This window comes from Chrysemys picta, chromosome 12, assembly GCF_011386835.1.
Source record: "Chrysemys picta bellii isolate R12L10 chromosome 12, ASM1138683v2, whole genome shotgun sequence".
NCBI lineage: Eukaryota > Metazoa > Chordata > Testudines > Emydidae > Chrysemys > Chrysemys picta.
In genome coordinates, this window is record NC_088802.1 from 44,060,934 (window position 1) to 44,074,706 (window position 13,773).

Sequence of the window (13,773 nt, forward strand, 5' to 3'; positions counted from 1 at the left end):
GTTGTTAAATTCTGCAACTGAGCAAACTCTGCAGGTGATGAAAAGCATCTCTGACCATGCCTGGTTGCATTTGTCATCCACACCTTCAGTGAGTTTGGTTTTCAAGAGGGAGGGCAGGGAACACAGAGCCTCCAGCAAGTTGGGAACAAACACTACAAAAGGGACAAAGGTTGACTTTGTTCCTTCACCCAAAGATTCAGAATAGGAGTGGAATCATCCTTTCCAGCAATGCCAGTGTTCAGAGCTCTAGAATATGGGATATGAAATTGTAAAAAGCACTAACCAAGGTTACAAGGAAGGATGGGATGGTCTTGTAGCTAAGGTTCTCACTAGACTAGGACATAGGAGAGCTGGCTTCTGCTGGACTTTGGGAAAGTCACTTAATATTTCTGTGAAACTGTAAAATGGAGAGAATATTACTTCCTTTCTCCCAACCTTAGTCTATTTAGGAAGAGACAGTCCCTGCCCTGAGTAATTTATAGTCCGTGTATGTCCAGTGCTTAGCACACTGAGGGTCTGTACACCTCTGGTGCCTCTAGGCACGACTATATTACAAATAAAGATTCCATAAGCATTGCTGAAGAGATAGCTCACGAAATGGGGCCGCTAATATGCGCCTACCTGATGGGGGGGTTGCAAGGATAAATCCATTACTGTGCGCAGATACTATAGGGCTGGGTGCAATAGAAAAGCCCACAAATAAAAGACACACCATAAAAAGGGCATATGAAGTGTCCCCAAGAAATATTGATTTTATAGCAAGTAGTTTGGGCAGAAAAGCTGTAAATTCCTAGAGGTGAAGTGAGGAGTTACTCCAAGGGATAGTACCTAGATACAGCACCCGAACCAATGCCCTCAGTCATTCCCGTCTCACACCCTGTACACACAGGCGTGCATGGAGAGCGCCGGATTGCTCGAGAGCAGCGTGACAATGGAAGAGTGAGGGGTAGGGAAAGAAAATGCTTCCCTCCTACACGCCCACCCCTGGAGGTGAGGGCTGCAGGATAGGGGGAGACCTGGGGCAATCAGAGCATTAAAATGCCTCCTCCCCGGAGCATCTGAGTCCCTTGGGAGACGGAAAGGCCGTTTGCTGGGAGATCCTGAAGGGGCTGGACGGAGATGCGTTACATGTGAGACAGCGAAGAGTTGCTCCCCCAGTCCCCGGAGTTCAGAACCACGGACAGCTCCCACCCAGCCGCGCGTTCTAGCGGAAGCGGGACCGGTCCAGGACCAAGGACAGATCCCAGCGCAGGAGCACCCGCTCCTTGCAGGGCTCGTTCCCTGGGGTGGGCAGCTTCGCGGGGGAGCGCGGCTCCAACAGAGGCAGTTATTATTTTCGGGAAATTAAAACAATAACTAAATACAAAAGGGCTTGCCCCCCCACACACACACAAAGAAAATTTCCTCCCCATCCAATAGAAAAAAATAATAACTAAACTAAACTAAAAAATAATAATAAACACTTTGGGGGGAAATGGCTGAAAACTGAATCCCCCCAAGAGAGTTCACCACAGAATATTTGGGTTCCAGTTTCTGATTTATTTATTTTTGGCAGCCCAGAGAAGTTTGACCCGGATGGAAGTTTTCAAAGCTTGAGTTGAAATATTTCGATGAAAAGAAAATCCCACCAGTCCTAGTGGAGGCTGGGATGGCCTCCTGTGAGGCTGGAGCTGTAAAAAACGGACAAGGAAGGCTTTTAGCAGTAAGGGGCTGTCTATAAATGACTTAGGGCATGGGAAGGGGGAGGAACCTTAATTTTGCATGTTTATTTCAGTGGTAGAAGGCCTGGGTTGGCCTTAAAAAAGACACCACAAATGTGTTGTGTCATTTATGGACAACCCCTAAGTGCTAGAGCAAAGCAGAGCCAGGCTACGGCCAGGAAGGCCAATCCAAATGGGGCCTCTCCTCAAGCCCAGAGTGGCAGGACTAAAGGTTAAGCGGAGGAGGATTATTTCCCGAGACACACACAGAGATTTTATACTAGCTTCTTGATGCCTCTCCAGGGAGCATGAATCAGTGTTCATGTCCTGCTCCCCATCAGTCCCGGCCTGGGCTAGGGAAGCCAATGATCCAACCAGCGGACCAAATTCACTGATGTATCCTGGTCACGTGTTCCTGGAGGGAGGCACATTGTGCATATGCTAAGAAGCTCAGGGAACACGGGGCAGAGGTGGCATTCCGGGGCAAGTGCCCCCTCAGATTTCTGCTTGACCTGCCAGGGGTGGTGGGAGGGAGAGGGGCTCTATCCTTCTTCCACCATGCCTGCTCCTCGGCACATAAGGCTCCCAGGCATCCAGGCCCAGGCAGGGAGTGGAAGGGGTGGGCCCAGCTGCTTCTCAAGCTGGCTGCACCAGGTAGCTGCTCTGTGCAGTGCAGTGGCTGCCTGTGAGAGCCTGGCTGGGGAAGTGGTGGCTTCCACTCCCCACCTGGGCCCAGCTGCCAAGGACAGGGGCCCACTCAAGCCAGAGGGAGGGATAGCTCAGTGGTTTGAGCATTGGCCTGCTAAACCCAGGGTTGTGAGTTCAATCCTTGTGGGGGCCATTTTGGGAACTGGGATAAAATTCTGTCTGGGGATTGGTCCTGCTTTGAGCAGGGGGTTGGACTAGATGACCTCCTGAGGTCCCTTCCAACCCTGATATTCTATGATTTTCTGCTTGCTCAGCCCCTGTCCCAGAAGCTGGGGAACTGAGCAGCCACCTTCAGCCCCATGAGAAGTGCTCTGTCCTGCTCCCCATCTGGCCCAGCTGTCAGGGACAGGGGCTGATTGTGCCGGGGGGAGGTGCAGCAGGAGGACAGAGCCCCCACCCTGCAGGTACCTGGTGGAGTGTGGCCATCCCCGGGCAGCTAGGCGCAGGATGGGGGTCACTGGGGAAGACACCAGGAGCAGGTTCCCTGGCCTTTGCTCAGCCCAGGCTGGGCCAGGCCCAGAGGCACATGCTCCCCATTCCTGTGGCCCTCAGGGAGGGAACTGTCGGGATGGGCTGCCCTGGCCCAGGGAGGTGGGGCTGGAAGTTCCTCCCAAAGGAGGCACGTGGGGTGTTCTCATTTACATTGCATTCCCCCTTCCCTCCCCCCAGTATCACGAGGCAGGAGTCACCTATGAATGCCTCTCCTCCCCACAGAGGGGCATCAAGCACAAGAGATCCCTTTCACAGCCTCAGAGTGAGGAGTTCAGTGAAAACTGCAAAGTACAGTGCTGCCCCCTAGTGACTAATTAGCCTGAATGTCATTCTTCATCACAACACAGTTCTAATTGAACTTTGATAAATTTTTTTTAATTTCCCAGGCAGCAGCAGTGTGCTGCGTGCGACACAAGGCAAATAAATATTGATGGACACTCTCAAACCCTAGATGCTTGCAAGCTAAGTGACACTAAGATACAGAGAGGAAGGTAGAAGGGTAGCTGTGCGTGGATGAGGTAATAGAGGTTTCATATATAGTTTTTCAGAACGTGCTGAAATGTGAACAAGCGATGCGATTGCAGTCCTGATTTCTGCTGCATTTGTTTCCATTTGAATTATTTTGCTCTAATCTATTTTTCATACATTTCTGAACTGACGCGAGGTATATTTGCATTAAATGGTATAAAAATCACAGCTCTTAGTGGAATATGACTCCTTGTTTCTGAACTCAAGGGCTTCTCTGTTCAGCTCTATCATCTCTTAGTTCACTTCTAACCCCTTTTGAGAGCTCATTTGCAGCACAGCCAGAAAGTGCCTTTTTTGTTGTTTGAATCCCCTTTCTGCATGGAGTCTAATTTAATCTCCTTCATGGCACCATCCCAGATTGAAATTAAGTACATGAAGCAACCTGGTGATCTGGCATTTTAGTGTTTGATATTAAACACATGCCAGGAGTGGAGCTGTGCATGACCTATACCTTTGGAAACTTCAGGCCCAAAGCATGGAGAGAAGACAGACAGCCTGTTTAATGTACAACCTGTGAACTAAGTTTCCTATGTCCACCCATCCATTAGAACGTAGGTTAGAAAGAAGGGAAGCCCTGTGCCCTACAAGCCCATCTAGGAGCCTGAGCAAGGTCATATATGGACAGGAGATCATGCACTTCCCTCCTCCCTCCAAACTACTCAGTCCTCTCCCTGCTGCACATCTCTCATTCCTCTAGGTAATAGAAGTCCCAACTTCCACCCATTCCAGTTTCCAAGCCATAAGACACCCTCCCACACCCTTCTATCATATAGGGCTCAGTTCTCCTCCCAGTGACAAAACCCTTTAACCCTTTCTAACTGCTAAGTCCCTTTCCTTTCCTTCTAGCCGATGAAATCATTTGGACCATCTCACTTTCCATCTCCTGAGGCCCTGCCTAACTTATTCACCCCCTAGTGAATCCCAGCGCTATCCCTGCTCTGGACCATCGCCCACGCAGAGGTGCACCAGTGATGAAAGGAGCAGTCAGCACTTTCATTTCATTGTAGGTGCATGTTGGGAATTTTGTCACATATCTCACTGTAGGCAGCGGGGGTAGCACCACCTATACAGAAGGATGCCTGACACTTCCCCATTATAAGATCTGGTTTCTAATAACTCTGCCTGTACATAGCACTCTAGATCTGTTGCTTCACAGGTGAGAGGAGACGCCAAGCTGGTCAAAATGGCTGTAGCACAGGTCTCTTCTCGGGGGTGGGGGGGAATTAAGTTAATAAAATGGAAGAGATTTGGAAAACTCATTTACCGCAAGTAGATCTTTTCAGCAAGTGTGCCCGGCTGAAAGGGGGAGATCTGAGGTACATCTAGAAAATAAGGGAATTTTAACATCAGCAGCATCTGGAACGGACCATTTAGCCTGGTCAGTTAGGTATTCGTTGCCTTTTATCTTCTATTTCTTTGTAATCAATTCTGACTTTTATGTCTCATTACTTGTGATCACTTACGCTCTTTCCTTCTGTAGTCAATAAACATGTTCTATCTAAACCAGCGTGTTTGGACTGAAGTGTTTGGGAAACTCCATTTGGGGTGACAGGATTTGTGCATAGCATTTTCTATTGATGAATGATGGACTTTATATGAGCTTGTATTGTCCAGGTGGGGGCTGGGAAGTGCAAGACACATTTCTGGGGGAGAGTCTGGGACTGGGAGTTTGCTGGTGTTGCCCTGCAGTGTAATTCATGAGTGGCTGGCATAGCACTCATATAATATAACTGGGAGAGAATTGCATGCTGGAGGCCGGGTGTGAGCAAACCAGGAGCGGTTGCTCTCACAGTGAAGCAGTTTAAAAGGCGCCCCAGGTTGGAGAATTGAGGGAACACAGCAGTTCAGGCTGTACCTGGGGAATGTCACAGTAAGGGAGAATTTTCATAAGCACAGTTGATGTGTGGGGCTGCAACCAGATTATCAGCCCAGCATTGGACAACAGCTGGAGTTCTAGTGCATGTAGGTGTACAGGCATTAGGCAGTATCCCTTTAAATAATGGGGAGACCTCACATGGGCCTCCCTGTCTTCTCTAACAGAAGTGTATACATGTAGCTAGATGTTGTATATAGCTAGTAAACACATGGTTGTTTGGGACCCAACTGTGTTCATGTGGTTTCCTCTTATTTTTAATGTGTTGAGAGCAAAGACAACAGCGAGGCACTAATACTATGGTGGTTAATGTGGTTTAAGTAGAGTCAGTTCCTCGACTGTGTCCTCTACCTTTGGTTACAGAGCAGGAGACAGAGATGTTCCTGTACGATATCATTACAATGAAGTTCTGAACACTTAAGCTACAGGGAGAGATGCACCACTAGAGAGGGCCAGGAAATTATCCCCCCTGCACAAACAATGTTGCAAAAACAGAAATTCTCATTTTTTGTTGAAATGTTTGATCTTTTCACCAAAATAAAGCCCCCCAAACACTCAGCTCCTGACCATGGAAAATTTCTATATTTTTATGAAAACCCAAACAATTGTGATGAAAACGGAAATGTATTGAAAAAATTCTATCCGCTCAAAAAGCCATTTTCCATCAACGAAGCTTTTCGATAGAAGATTTATGACCCTTCTGTCTCTGCAGTTACTCCTCCCTGCCTTGCTAGGTGGGCCCCATCTCTGCTCAGCTCTCCTGCTTCTCAGAGCAGCATCCCACAGTTGAGAAAGCTGAAGCCCCCCGGTGACCCCATGTGCGCAGCCAGGCATTCACCTCCATTCACTTCTCACATTCTAATCACTAGGCAAATGTGATGACTGGTTTGCTGGAGTAGAAGTGAAAGCCGAGTCCAGCCCATTAAGAATATAGCGAAGGCGGCTTATTTGTAGTGGCTCTGTTGACTGATAGTACATTTGCCTTCTCCCTATATTGAGTCTGAACCTAATAGGTCTAAGCAGCCTCTGCACTGGGTGCCTTCAACTCCCACAGACTAACAGGAATTGAAGGTGCTGAGCTGAGCACCCCACAGGATCAGGCCCATATTTCTAGGTTTTTGGGGGGGTTATTAGATCTAAAAGCATCCACCCGCTTTGTATCTCATTTTAGGCATTGGGTAGCCCTGGTAACTTGTGCTTTGGGGGCACGTTGAGATGTTCCATTCTGGGAGGGGTGCAGGAGTTACGAATTAGACTTTGACTGGACTGTGAAACAGAAACGTCAGACGGATCTGGTTTCCTCTAATAAAGGCGGTTGAAATGACACATTCTAAAAAAGCCACCCCCACAGAATGAGACCACTCAGCTGCCACAAGTTCAGGAGGAAGTGAAACAGTCAAGAGAAAGGAAGTCCGAAACAAAATCCATTTGTCAGTATGTTTTAGATTCGAGAAAACACAGAGCCCTGCCTTCATTGAGACCGCACCGGAAATGCAGATAGCTACCTACAGTCCACATTCTGCTGTCTGAAGAAAGAACCGGGACCATGAGGAGTTTCCTTGTCTGGGCTTGGATTCTTTTCCCAGGTGAGATGAGATTCTTTATGTCAATAGAAATAGACCCGGGAGGCAGACCTGCTCCCACTGGGGCAATAGGAGCTGTGGCTGCTACACATTCCTGCAATCAGGTCCTCTACCCAAGTGCCTGACATTAGGCACAGGTTTGAACAGATGACAGCAGAGAATGTCCTAGTTTAAAGCCAACCTGCAGGAATCCCCATGGACCTGGAGAAAATGTCCTACCTAAAAGCCAAAACATTTCAATGCTGCAGTGGGTTGAAGTGGTCTGGAAGATCTCACAAACCAGGGCCCTTTTAGTACCACAGTTTCTCCATTAAGATAGGGGGAGGAATTACCCCCTAATAATTGTACCCTACCCTGCCACCGATGGCTCCGGAGGATTGTCCTCTAACTTCTCTTAACACATTTTCCTCTCCTCCCTCAAACCCCATGCGGCAAGTTGTTTTGAGAAGGAATTTCACTGCAGTCAAGTGCTCTGCAGATGGTAGTAACATCCCCAGTGCAGTCACTTCCAAGTGGGATGCAGACTGGTTATGCACCTATTTTTTGTTTGCTTGCTTTTTAAATACCATTCTAAGGTTGGCTTTTCAATGTCACACACGTGACGCAGGAGAACAAGTGGCACTGAAAGGCACTGGGACTTGGGCTCCTAAGTCACGTAGACACCTGACAAACCTGACCAATGCACTGAGTATTTCTATCTGAAAGGGAACAAAAGGAGAATAATACCATGATTTTTGAGGAGGGGGAGGACAGGGGGGAAGATTAGAAAAGAGCCAAGACACATTCACTATGTGTAAACCCACTGCAGCCATCATTCAGATGGACCAGGGCACTCTCACGAGCAAACACTTTAGTCTCCATGGAAATCTCTGTTAGAGGTTGGCTTTGGGTACCATAGTGGGGAGTGGTGACCTGCAGGTTGGTGGTGGTAACTGAACACCATTGCATACTAATGTGTAAAGGAGTCATATGATCACAGAGATGACTGATAAGTGTGATGTCCATTGCCAAACATCAGGTGCCTGGCAGAGTTTGTTTCATACTCAGTTTAGTTTTCTACTTCCTATGTAACATAGGTCCTTGTGAGCTTGCCTGCTCCCTCCACCCGTCCCAAAAGTTAACTAGAGCAGCAGTGGGTTCCCCTCCATGATGAGAAGTGATGCTAATGTCATAGTTTAGCTGATCTCAGCAATGTCAAGGAGGCTCTCCAATACCCTGCCCAGCACTGGAGTGTCTGAGCATATGATAGGAGATTAAGCATTTAGAAGATTTTCAGACTCTCCTAAACTGGTTTGTCATATCCCCCTCCCCCAATATAATAAAGTTGTGGGAAAGCTAAGTCAGGGAATCCTCTGTGGCATTCTCAGGTTCACTGTCCCAGACGAGAAAGCGCAGTGTTTTAGAAGGACACTAACACAGAAAGCAGAACGGGGATTTTTAATGTTTCTCTTTGGCTTTGTGTGGGGGTGGGGAGAGGAGATGAAGTCGCAAATGATTCCATCTCCCCACTACCCCACACTGGGAACAAATCGCCTTACATCTATTGGCTATTCATCCTAGTCTTAAGCCCCACCTCCTGCATTACCAGAGCATGAGTTTCTCAAATGCAACCACCATGACTGCATGTGGCCGCCAGGGGCTTTTCGTGCAGCCACAGCCTCCTCGGTGGTGGCCGGGTGGGAGGGAGGGGGACGAAAGCAATGTTAATCATACAGATATCACTTTCCACGGAAACAGACTTACTAGTTGGCAAGTCTTAAAAAAAGCAACCAACCAAACGACAAAAGACAAGAACATGCAAAGCACCTGTTTTGTTTCTATTCTATTTAAGTCCAGTAAAGAATAGAGACAACTGTACATTATTTTTATTATTGAGTCTGCAATAAAAATCTACCCAAATGAATTACAATGATTTGGACATAAATATGTGAATATTTATTTCTTTTTCCTAAAGTTTATTAAGTACTTTAGGAAAAAGTGTCAGGACGGCCACCAGTGAATTGGTGGCTGCACTCAGAGGCCACCAAAACATTTCTTGTGAGACCTATCCTCCCAACACCCCTGTGAGACAGGAAAGCACCATTATCCCCAAGGGAACTGAAGCAGAGAGAGGTGAAGAAACTTGCCCAGGTCACACAAAGAGTCTGTGGTGGACTGGGAACTTGGACCCAGATCTCCTAAGGCCCAGGCTATCAGCTCTCACCACCTTACATCCACCACAAAGCAGCCTTCTCCTTCCACACAGGAATATCCATGCACAAAAGCTTGGTATGGCTAACTAGTTCTGAACTTTGTTTCTTTGTCACTGGTTTTTGCTCAGCAGGAAAGCAATGAAAGCAATTTTGTCTTTTGCAGGCTGTTGGGCTCTGTCCGGCCCTAGGGAGGTGAGCGGCCCTTTGGGAGGGTCGGTGTCTGTGCAGTGTCAGTACGATGGGGGGTACCAGAACTATAAGAAATACTGGTGCAAAGGAAAAGACTGGTTATCCTGCTCCATAGCTGTTCAGACCATCAGTTCAGAGGCCGAGGTGGTAGGGGACAGAGTCTCCATCCAAGACAATCACACGCAGTTCACGTTCACTGTGACCATGCGGAGCCTGGCAGTGGGCGACCAGGATATTTACTGGTGTGGGATAGAGAAGAGCGGCTATGACAAGATGTTTGCTGTCAACGTGTCTGTTTTCCCAGGTAAGTCCTTTAAGTGTGGGACGTGTTGTGCCAGTCACCCAGCACCGTGAGCAGTATGGCTGCTGCTAAGCTAGGAGTCAGCACCCTGCAACACCAGCTTGTCTACCCACCCAGCACACTCCTGAGGACTCTGCCAGTCCAAACCTTGCCTGGCAGGTAGCAATCAGTGAACCGCAATTCCCGAGTTCCCAGAGATGGTTCTTTGCAGCCGCCAGGTCCTCTCACTGGACACTCACAGAAAAGTTATTGCGTTTGCTGGCTCCAAAGAGACAGAACACACACCAGCCTGTTAGTTTAGCTGAGGACTTCACCTCTCAGTTTAATACACAGCCCTGTGCTGGTTTTGTAATAAAACCAGAGTAGCTTTGTTAACAAAGAACAGATATGTAGGTGATATAAGGAAGAACAGAAGATGCAGAGATGGTTACAAGTAAAACAAAAACAAAACAAAACACTTTCTAGTGACAAACTTAATTCAGCAAGTTACAATCTTTGTCTAAGCAGGTTTCTCACCTATAGTCAGTTCCCAGAGACATCAACCCCCTTGGGTGAAGGATTCACCTTTGTCCGATTACCAGAGCTCTGGTCTCTTGTGTCCCATGAGTGATGGATGCCAAAATGCCTTTCTGCTTATATTTCCCAAAGTCTATAGTCTCTGTTTCAAGTGGTAGGAAGGTGTCCCAGGGGTGCAGGCTCCATCCACACTCATGATTGTTAAGATGTCTCCACCCTCTGACCCTCCAGTCCCTCATTAAGCTTGATGGTGCATTGTTTACCTTATTTGTAGATGTACCCTCCATTGTCCTCTGAGGTGTCACCTACCTTAGTTCAGATTGGAGACACAAACAATATTCCTTTGTCTGGGACAGGCTGGGCTTATGCACAGCATAGCACGCTAGATCTGTTGCTTCACAGGTGAGAGGAGACGCCAAGCTGGTCAAAATGGCTGTAGCAGACACTCACCACTAGCCACAGGTCTCTTCTCGGGGGTGGGGGGGGGGGTGGGATGGGTGTAGTGTTTAAGTTAATAAAATGGAAGCTCATTTACTTCGAGTAGATCTTTTCAGCAAGTGTGCCCGGCTGAAAGGGGGAGATCTGAGGTACATCTAGAAAATAAGGGAATTTTAGCATCAGCAACATCTGGAACGGAGGATTTGTTCATCTGCTTTTCATTCTTCTACCTGAAGGTATGCAATTAAAAAGCTCCGTCACAGGCCCTAGACCTCTGAGAGCGCCAACATTCGGTGCAGTATAGAAGAGCAGAAACACTGACATTATGCCACCATTAGGTTTCAGAATTAACAGCTGATTCCAATCAATGTGGCAGCTCACCTGTGAGCTTTTCTTTCAGGCTGCCGTCTCACACTGCTGCGTCAGTTTATACTTTGGCTCATGTTTTCAAAGGTTCTCTACAACCATAAAGGCTGGAAATAGGAAGGGTTTTCTATTTTAAATGAAAGTTTAGATTCTAGAATATGGGTTGGTGAGAAGGAACAGCAGGTGCAGAATAATAGTGGGCCCTGCTTATAGGAATGAAATGTGATATAGGTAGGCTAGACTGGCCTACCTAGGTGGCATGTTCAGCGCTTCTCCAATTAGAAGGGAAAACTCCTTTGTGTTTGGTTTTGTTTTGGGGTTGTTGTTCTGGTTTTGAAAAAGGAATTTTGTGGCTAATGCATCTAATTCAGAAAGTACTGACCTTGCATTTCACACAACCACACTACTTCCCACTAACAAATACAGCCCTAGATTTCTAGAACTCGACACTTTTCTGGTGGAATTTGAGTTCCTTCTTTGGTGCACCAGAATGAACTCAACATGTAATTTCTGCACTATACTAACCTAAAGTCTCCAGTGGAGTAGGTAAGTGTGACAGTCTGTACCCTTATGTTCACCATTTTTTGCAAGACAATGATCATTTTTGTACAAAGTATGCTTTGCAAGGTATCGTTTGCAAGCTCATAATCTGCTGATCATCAAATAAAATATGGGTGGCAACATTGTATGTAAAGTTACAAGATTCTACTGCATAACATTCCTGAGACATGTTCCAAGTTGAGAAAAGCAGGCACAAGCCAGTTCCTCACAGACAAAAGACAAATTGATGCCTCGGCCAGTTGTCAACAAAATCATATGACCTCTTCTTCTTTGGCAGGAAGAAGGATGTGAGTGAGAAATCTACATTTTGATAAACAAACAGCCGGGGTTTCCTGTCTCCTCGGACCTTATTTCCTGAATCTCAGCTGAAGATGAATTCTTGCAAAAGAGAAATGGCTATAAGAGGAGAAGGCAAATGCCCCAAAGGTTTTCTTCCTCCTGTTCTCTCTGCTATACCTGAAGGACAAGGGAAGGAGCACTGGGCGGGAGGAGAAGTCCTGGCTGAAAGGTATCCAGCCAGTAAGACTTAAAAAGCATGTGATGAGAGAAAGCTTTGCTTTGAATTCATTTAGCCTAGTCAGTTAGGTATTAGTTGTGTTTTGCCTTTTATTTCTTTGTAACCAATTCTGACATTTATGTCTCATTACTTGTGATCACTTACGCTCTTTCCTTCTGCAGTCAATAAACGTGTTCTATCTAAACCAGCGTGTTTGGACTGAAGTGTTTGGGAAACTCCATTTGGGGTGACAGGATTTGTGCATAGCATTTTCTATTGATGAATGATGGACTTTATATGAGCTTGTATTGTCCAGGAGGTGCGCTGGGAAGTGCAAGACACATTTCTGGGGGAGATTCTGGGACTGGGAGTTTGCTGGTGTTGCCCTGCAGTGTAAATCATGAGTGGCTGGCATAGCACTCATATAATATAACTGGGAGTGAGTTGCATGCTGGAGGCCGGGTGTGAGCAAACCAGGAGCGGTTGCTCTCACAGTGAAGCAGTTTAAAAGGCGCCCCAGGTTGGAGAATTGAGGGAACACAGCAGTTCAGGCTGTACCTGGGGAATGTCACAGTAAGGGAGAATTTTCATAAGCACAGTTGATGTGTGGGGCTGCAACCAGATTATCAGCCCAGCATTGGGCAACAGCTGGAGTTCTAGTGCATGTAGGTGTACAGGCATTAGGCAGTATCCCTTTAAATAATGGGGAGACCTCACATGGGCCTCCCTGTCTTCTCTAACAGAAGTGTATACATGTAGCTAGATGTTGTATATAGCTAGTAAACACATGGTTGTTTGGGACCCAACTGTGTTCATGTGGTTTCCTCTTATTTTTAATGTGTTGAGAGCAAAGACAACAGTGAGGCACTAATACTATGGTGGTTAATGTGGTTTAAGTAGAGTCAGTTCCTCGACTGTGTCCTCTACCTTTGGTTACAGAGCAGGAGACAGAGATGTTCCTGTACGATATCGTTACAATGAAGTTCTGAACACTTAAGCTACAGGGAGAGATACACCACTAGAGAGGGCCAGGAAATTATCCCCCCTGCACAAACAATGTTGCAAAAACAGAAATTCTCATTTTTTGTTGAAATGTTTGATCTTTTCACCAAAATAAAGCCCCCCAAACACTCAGCTCCTGACCATGGAAAATTTCTATATTTTTATGAAAACCCAAACAATTGTGATGAAAACGGAAATGTATTGAAAAAATTCTATCCGCTCAAAAAGCCATTTTCCATCAACGAAGCTTTTCGATAGAAGATTTATGACCCTTCTGTCTCTGCAGATATTCCTCCCTGCCTTGCTAGGTGGGCCCCATCTCTGCTCAGCTCTCCTGCTTCTCAGAGCAGCATCCCACAGTTGAGAAAGCTGAAGCCCCCCGGTGACCCCATGTGCGCAGCCAGGCATTCACCTCCATTCACTTCTCACATTCTAATCACTAGGCAAATGTGATGACTGGTTTGCTGGAGTAGAAGTGAAAGCCGAGTCCAGGCTATTAAGAATATAGTGAAGACGGCTTATTTGTAGTGGCTCTGTTGACTGATAGTACATTTGCCTTCTCCCTATATTGAGTCTGAACCTAATAGGTCTAAGCAGCCTCTGCACTGGGTACCTTCAACTCCCACAGACTAACAGGAATTGAAGGTGCTGAGCTGAGCACCCCACAGGATCAGGCCCATATTTCTAGGTTCTTGGGGGGGTTATTAAATCTAAAAGCATCCACCCGCTTTGTATCTCGTTTTAGGCATTGGGTAGCCCCAGTAACTTGTGCTTTGGGGGCACGTTGAGATGTTCCATGCTGGGAGGGGTGCAGGAGTTACGAATTAG

The 13,773-nt window shown here is 46.8% G+C and overlaps 1 protein-coding gene across 1 annotated transcript; it reads left to right on the top strand.

Moving 5' to 3' along the window:
- The first annotated feature begins 6,722 nt into the window (after positions 1-6,722).
- On the top strand, positions 6,723-12,148 carry LOC112058974 (CMRF35-like molecule 3). Its single transcript, XM_024101716.3, has 3 exons — positions 6,723-6,887; positions 9,240-9,569; positions 11,725-12,148. Exons 1-3 carry the CDS (start codon positions 6,848-6,850, stop codon positions 11,736-11,738), a joined length of 384 nt encoding a protein of 127 aa, XP_023957484.1. The 5' UTR covers positions 6,723-6,847; the 3' UTR covers positions 11,739-12,148.
- Positions 12,149-13,773: the final 1,625 nt, after the last annotated feature.

Coding starts and splice junctions, on each gene's coding strand:
- LOC112058974 (XM_024101716.3), top strand. CDS start 6,848: ATGAGGAGTTTCCTTGTCTGGGCTTGGATTCTTTTCCCAG. Junction 6,888..9,239: donor GGCTTGGATTCTTTTCCCAG/GTGAGATGAGAT, acceptor TGTCTTTTGCAG/GCTGTTGGGCTCTGTCCGGC.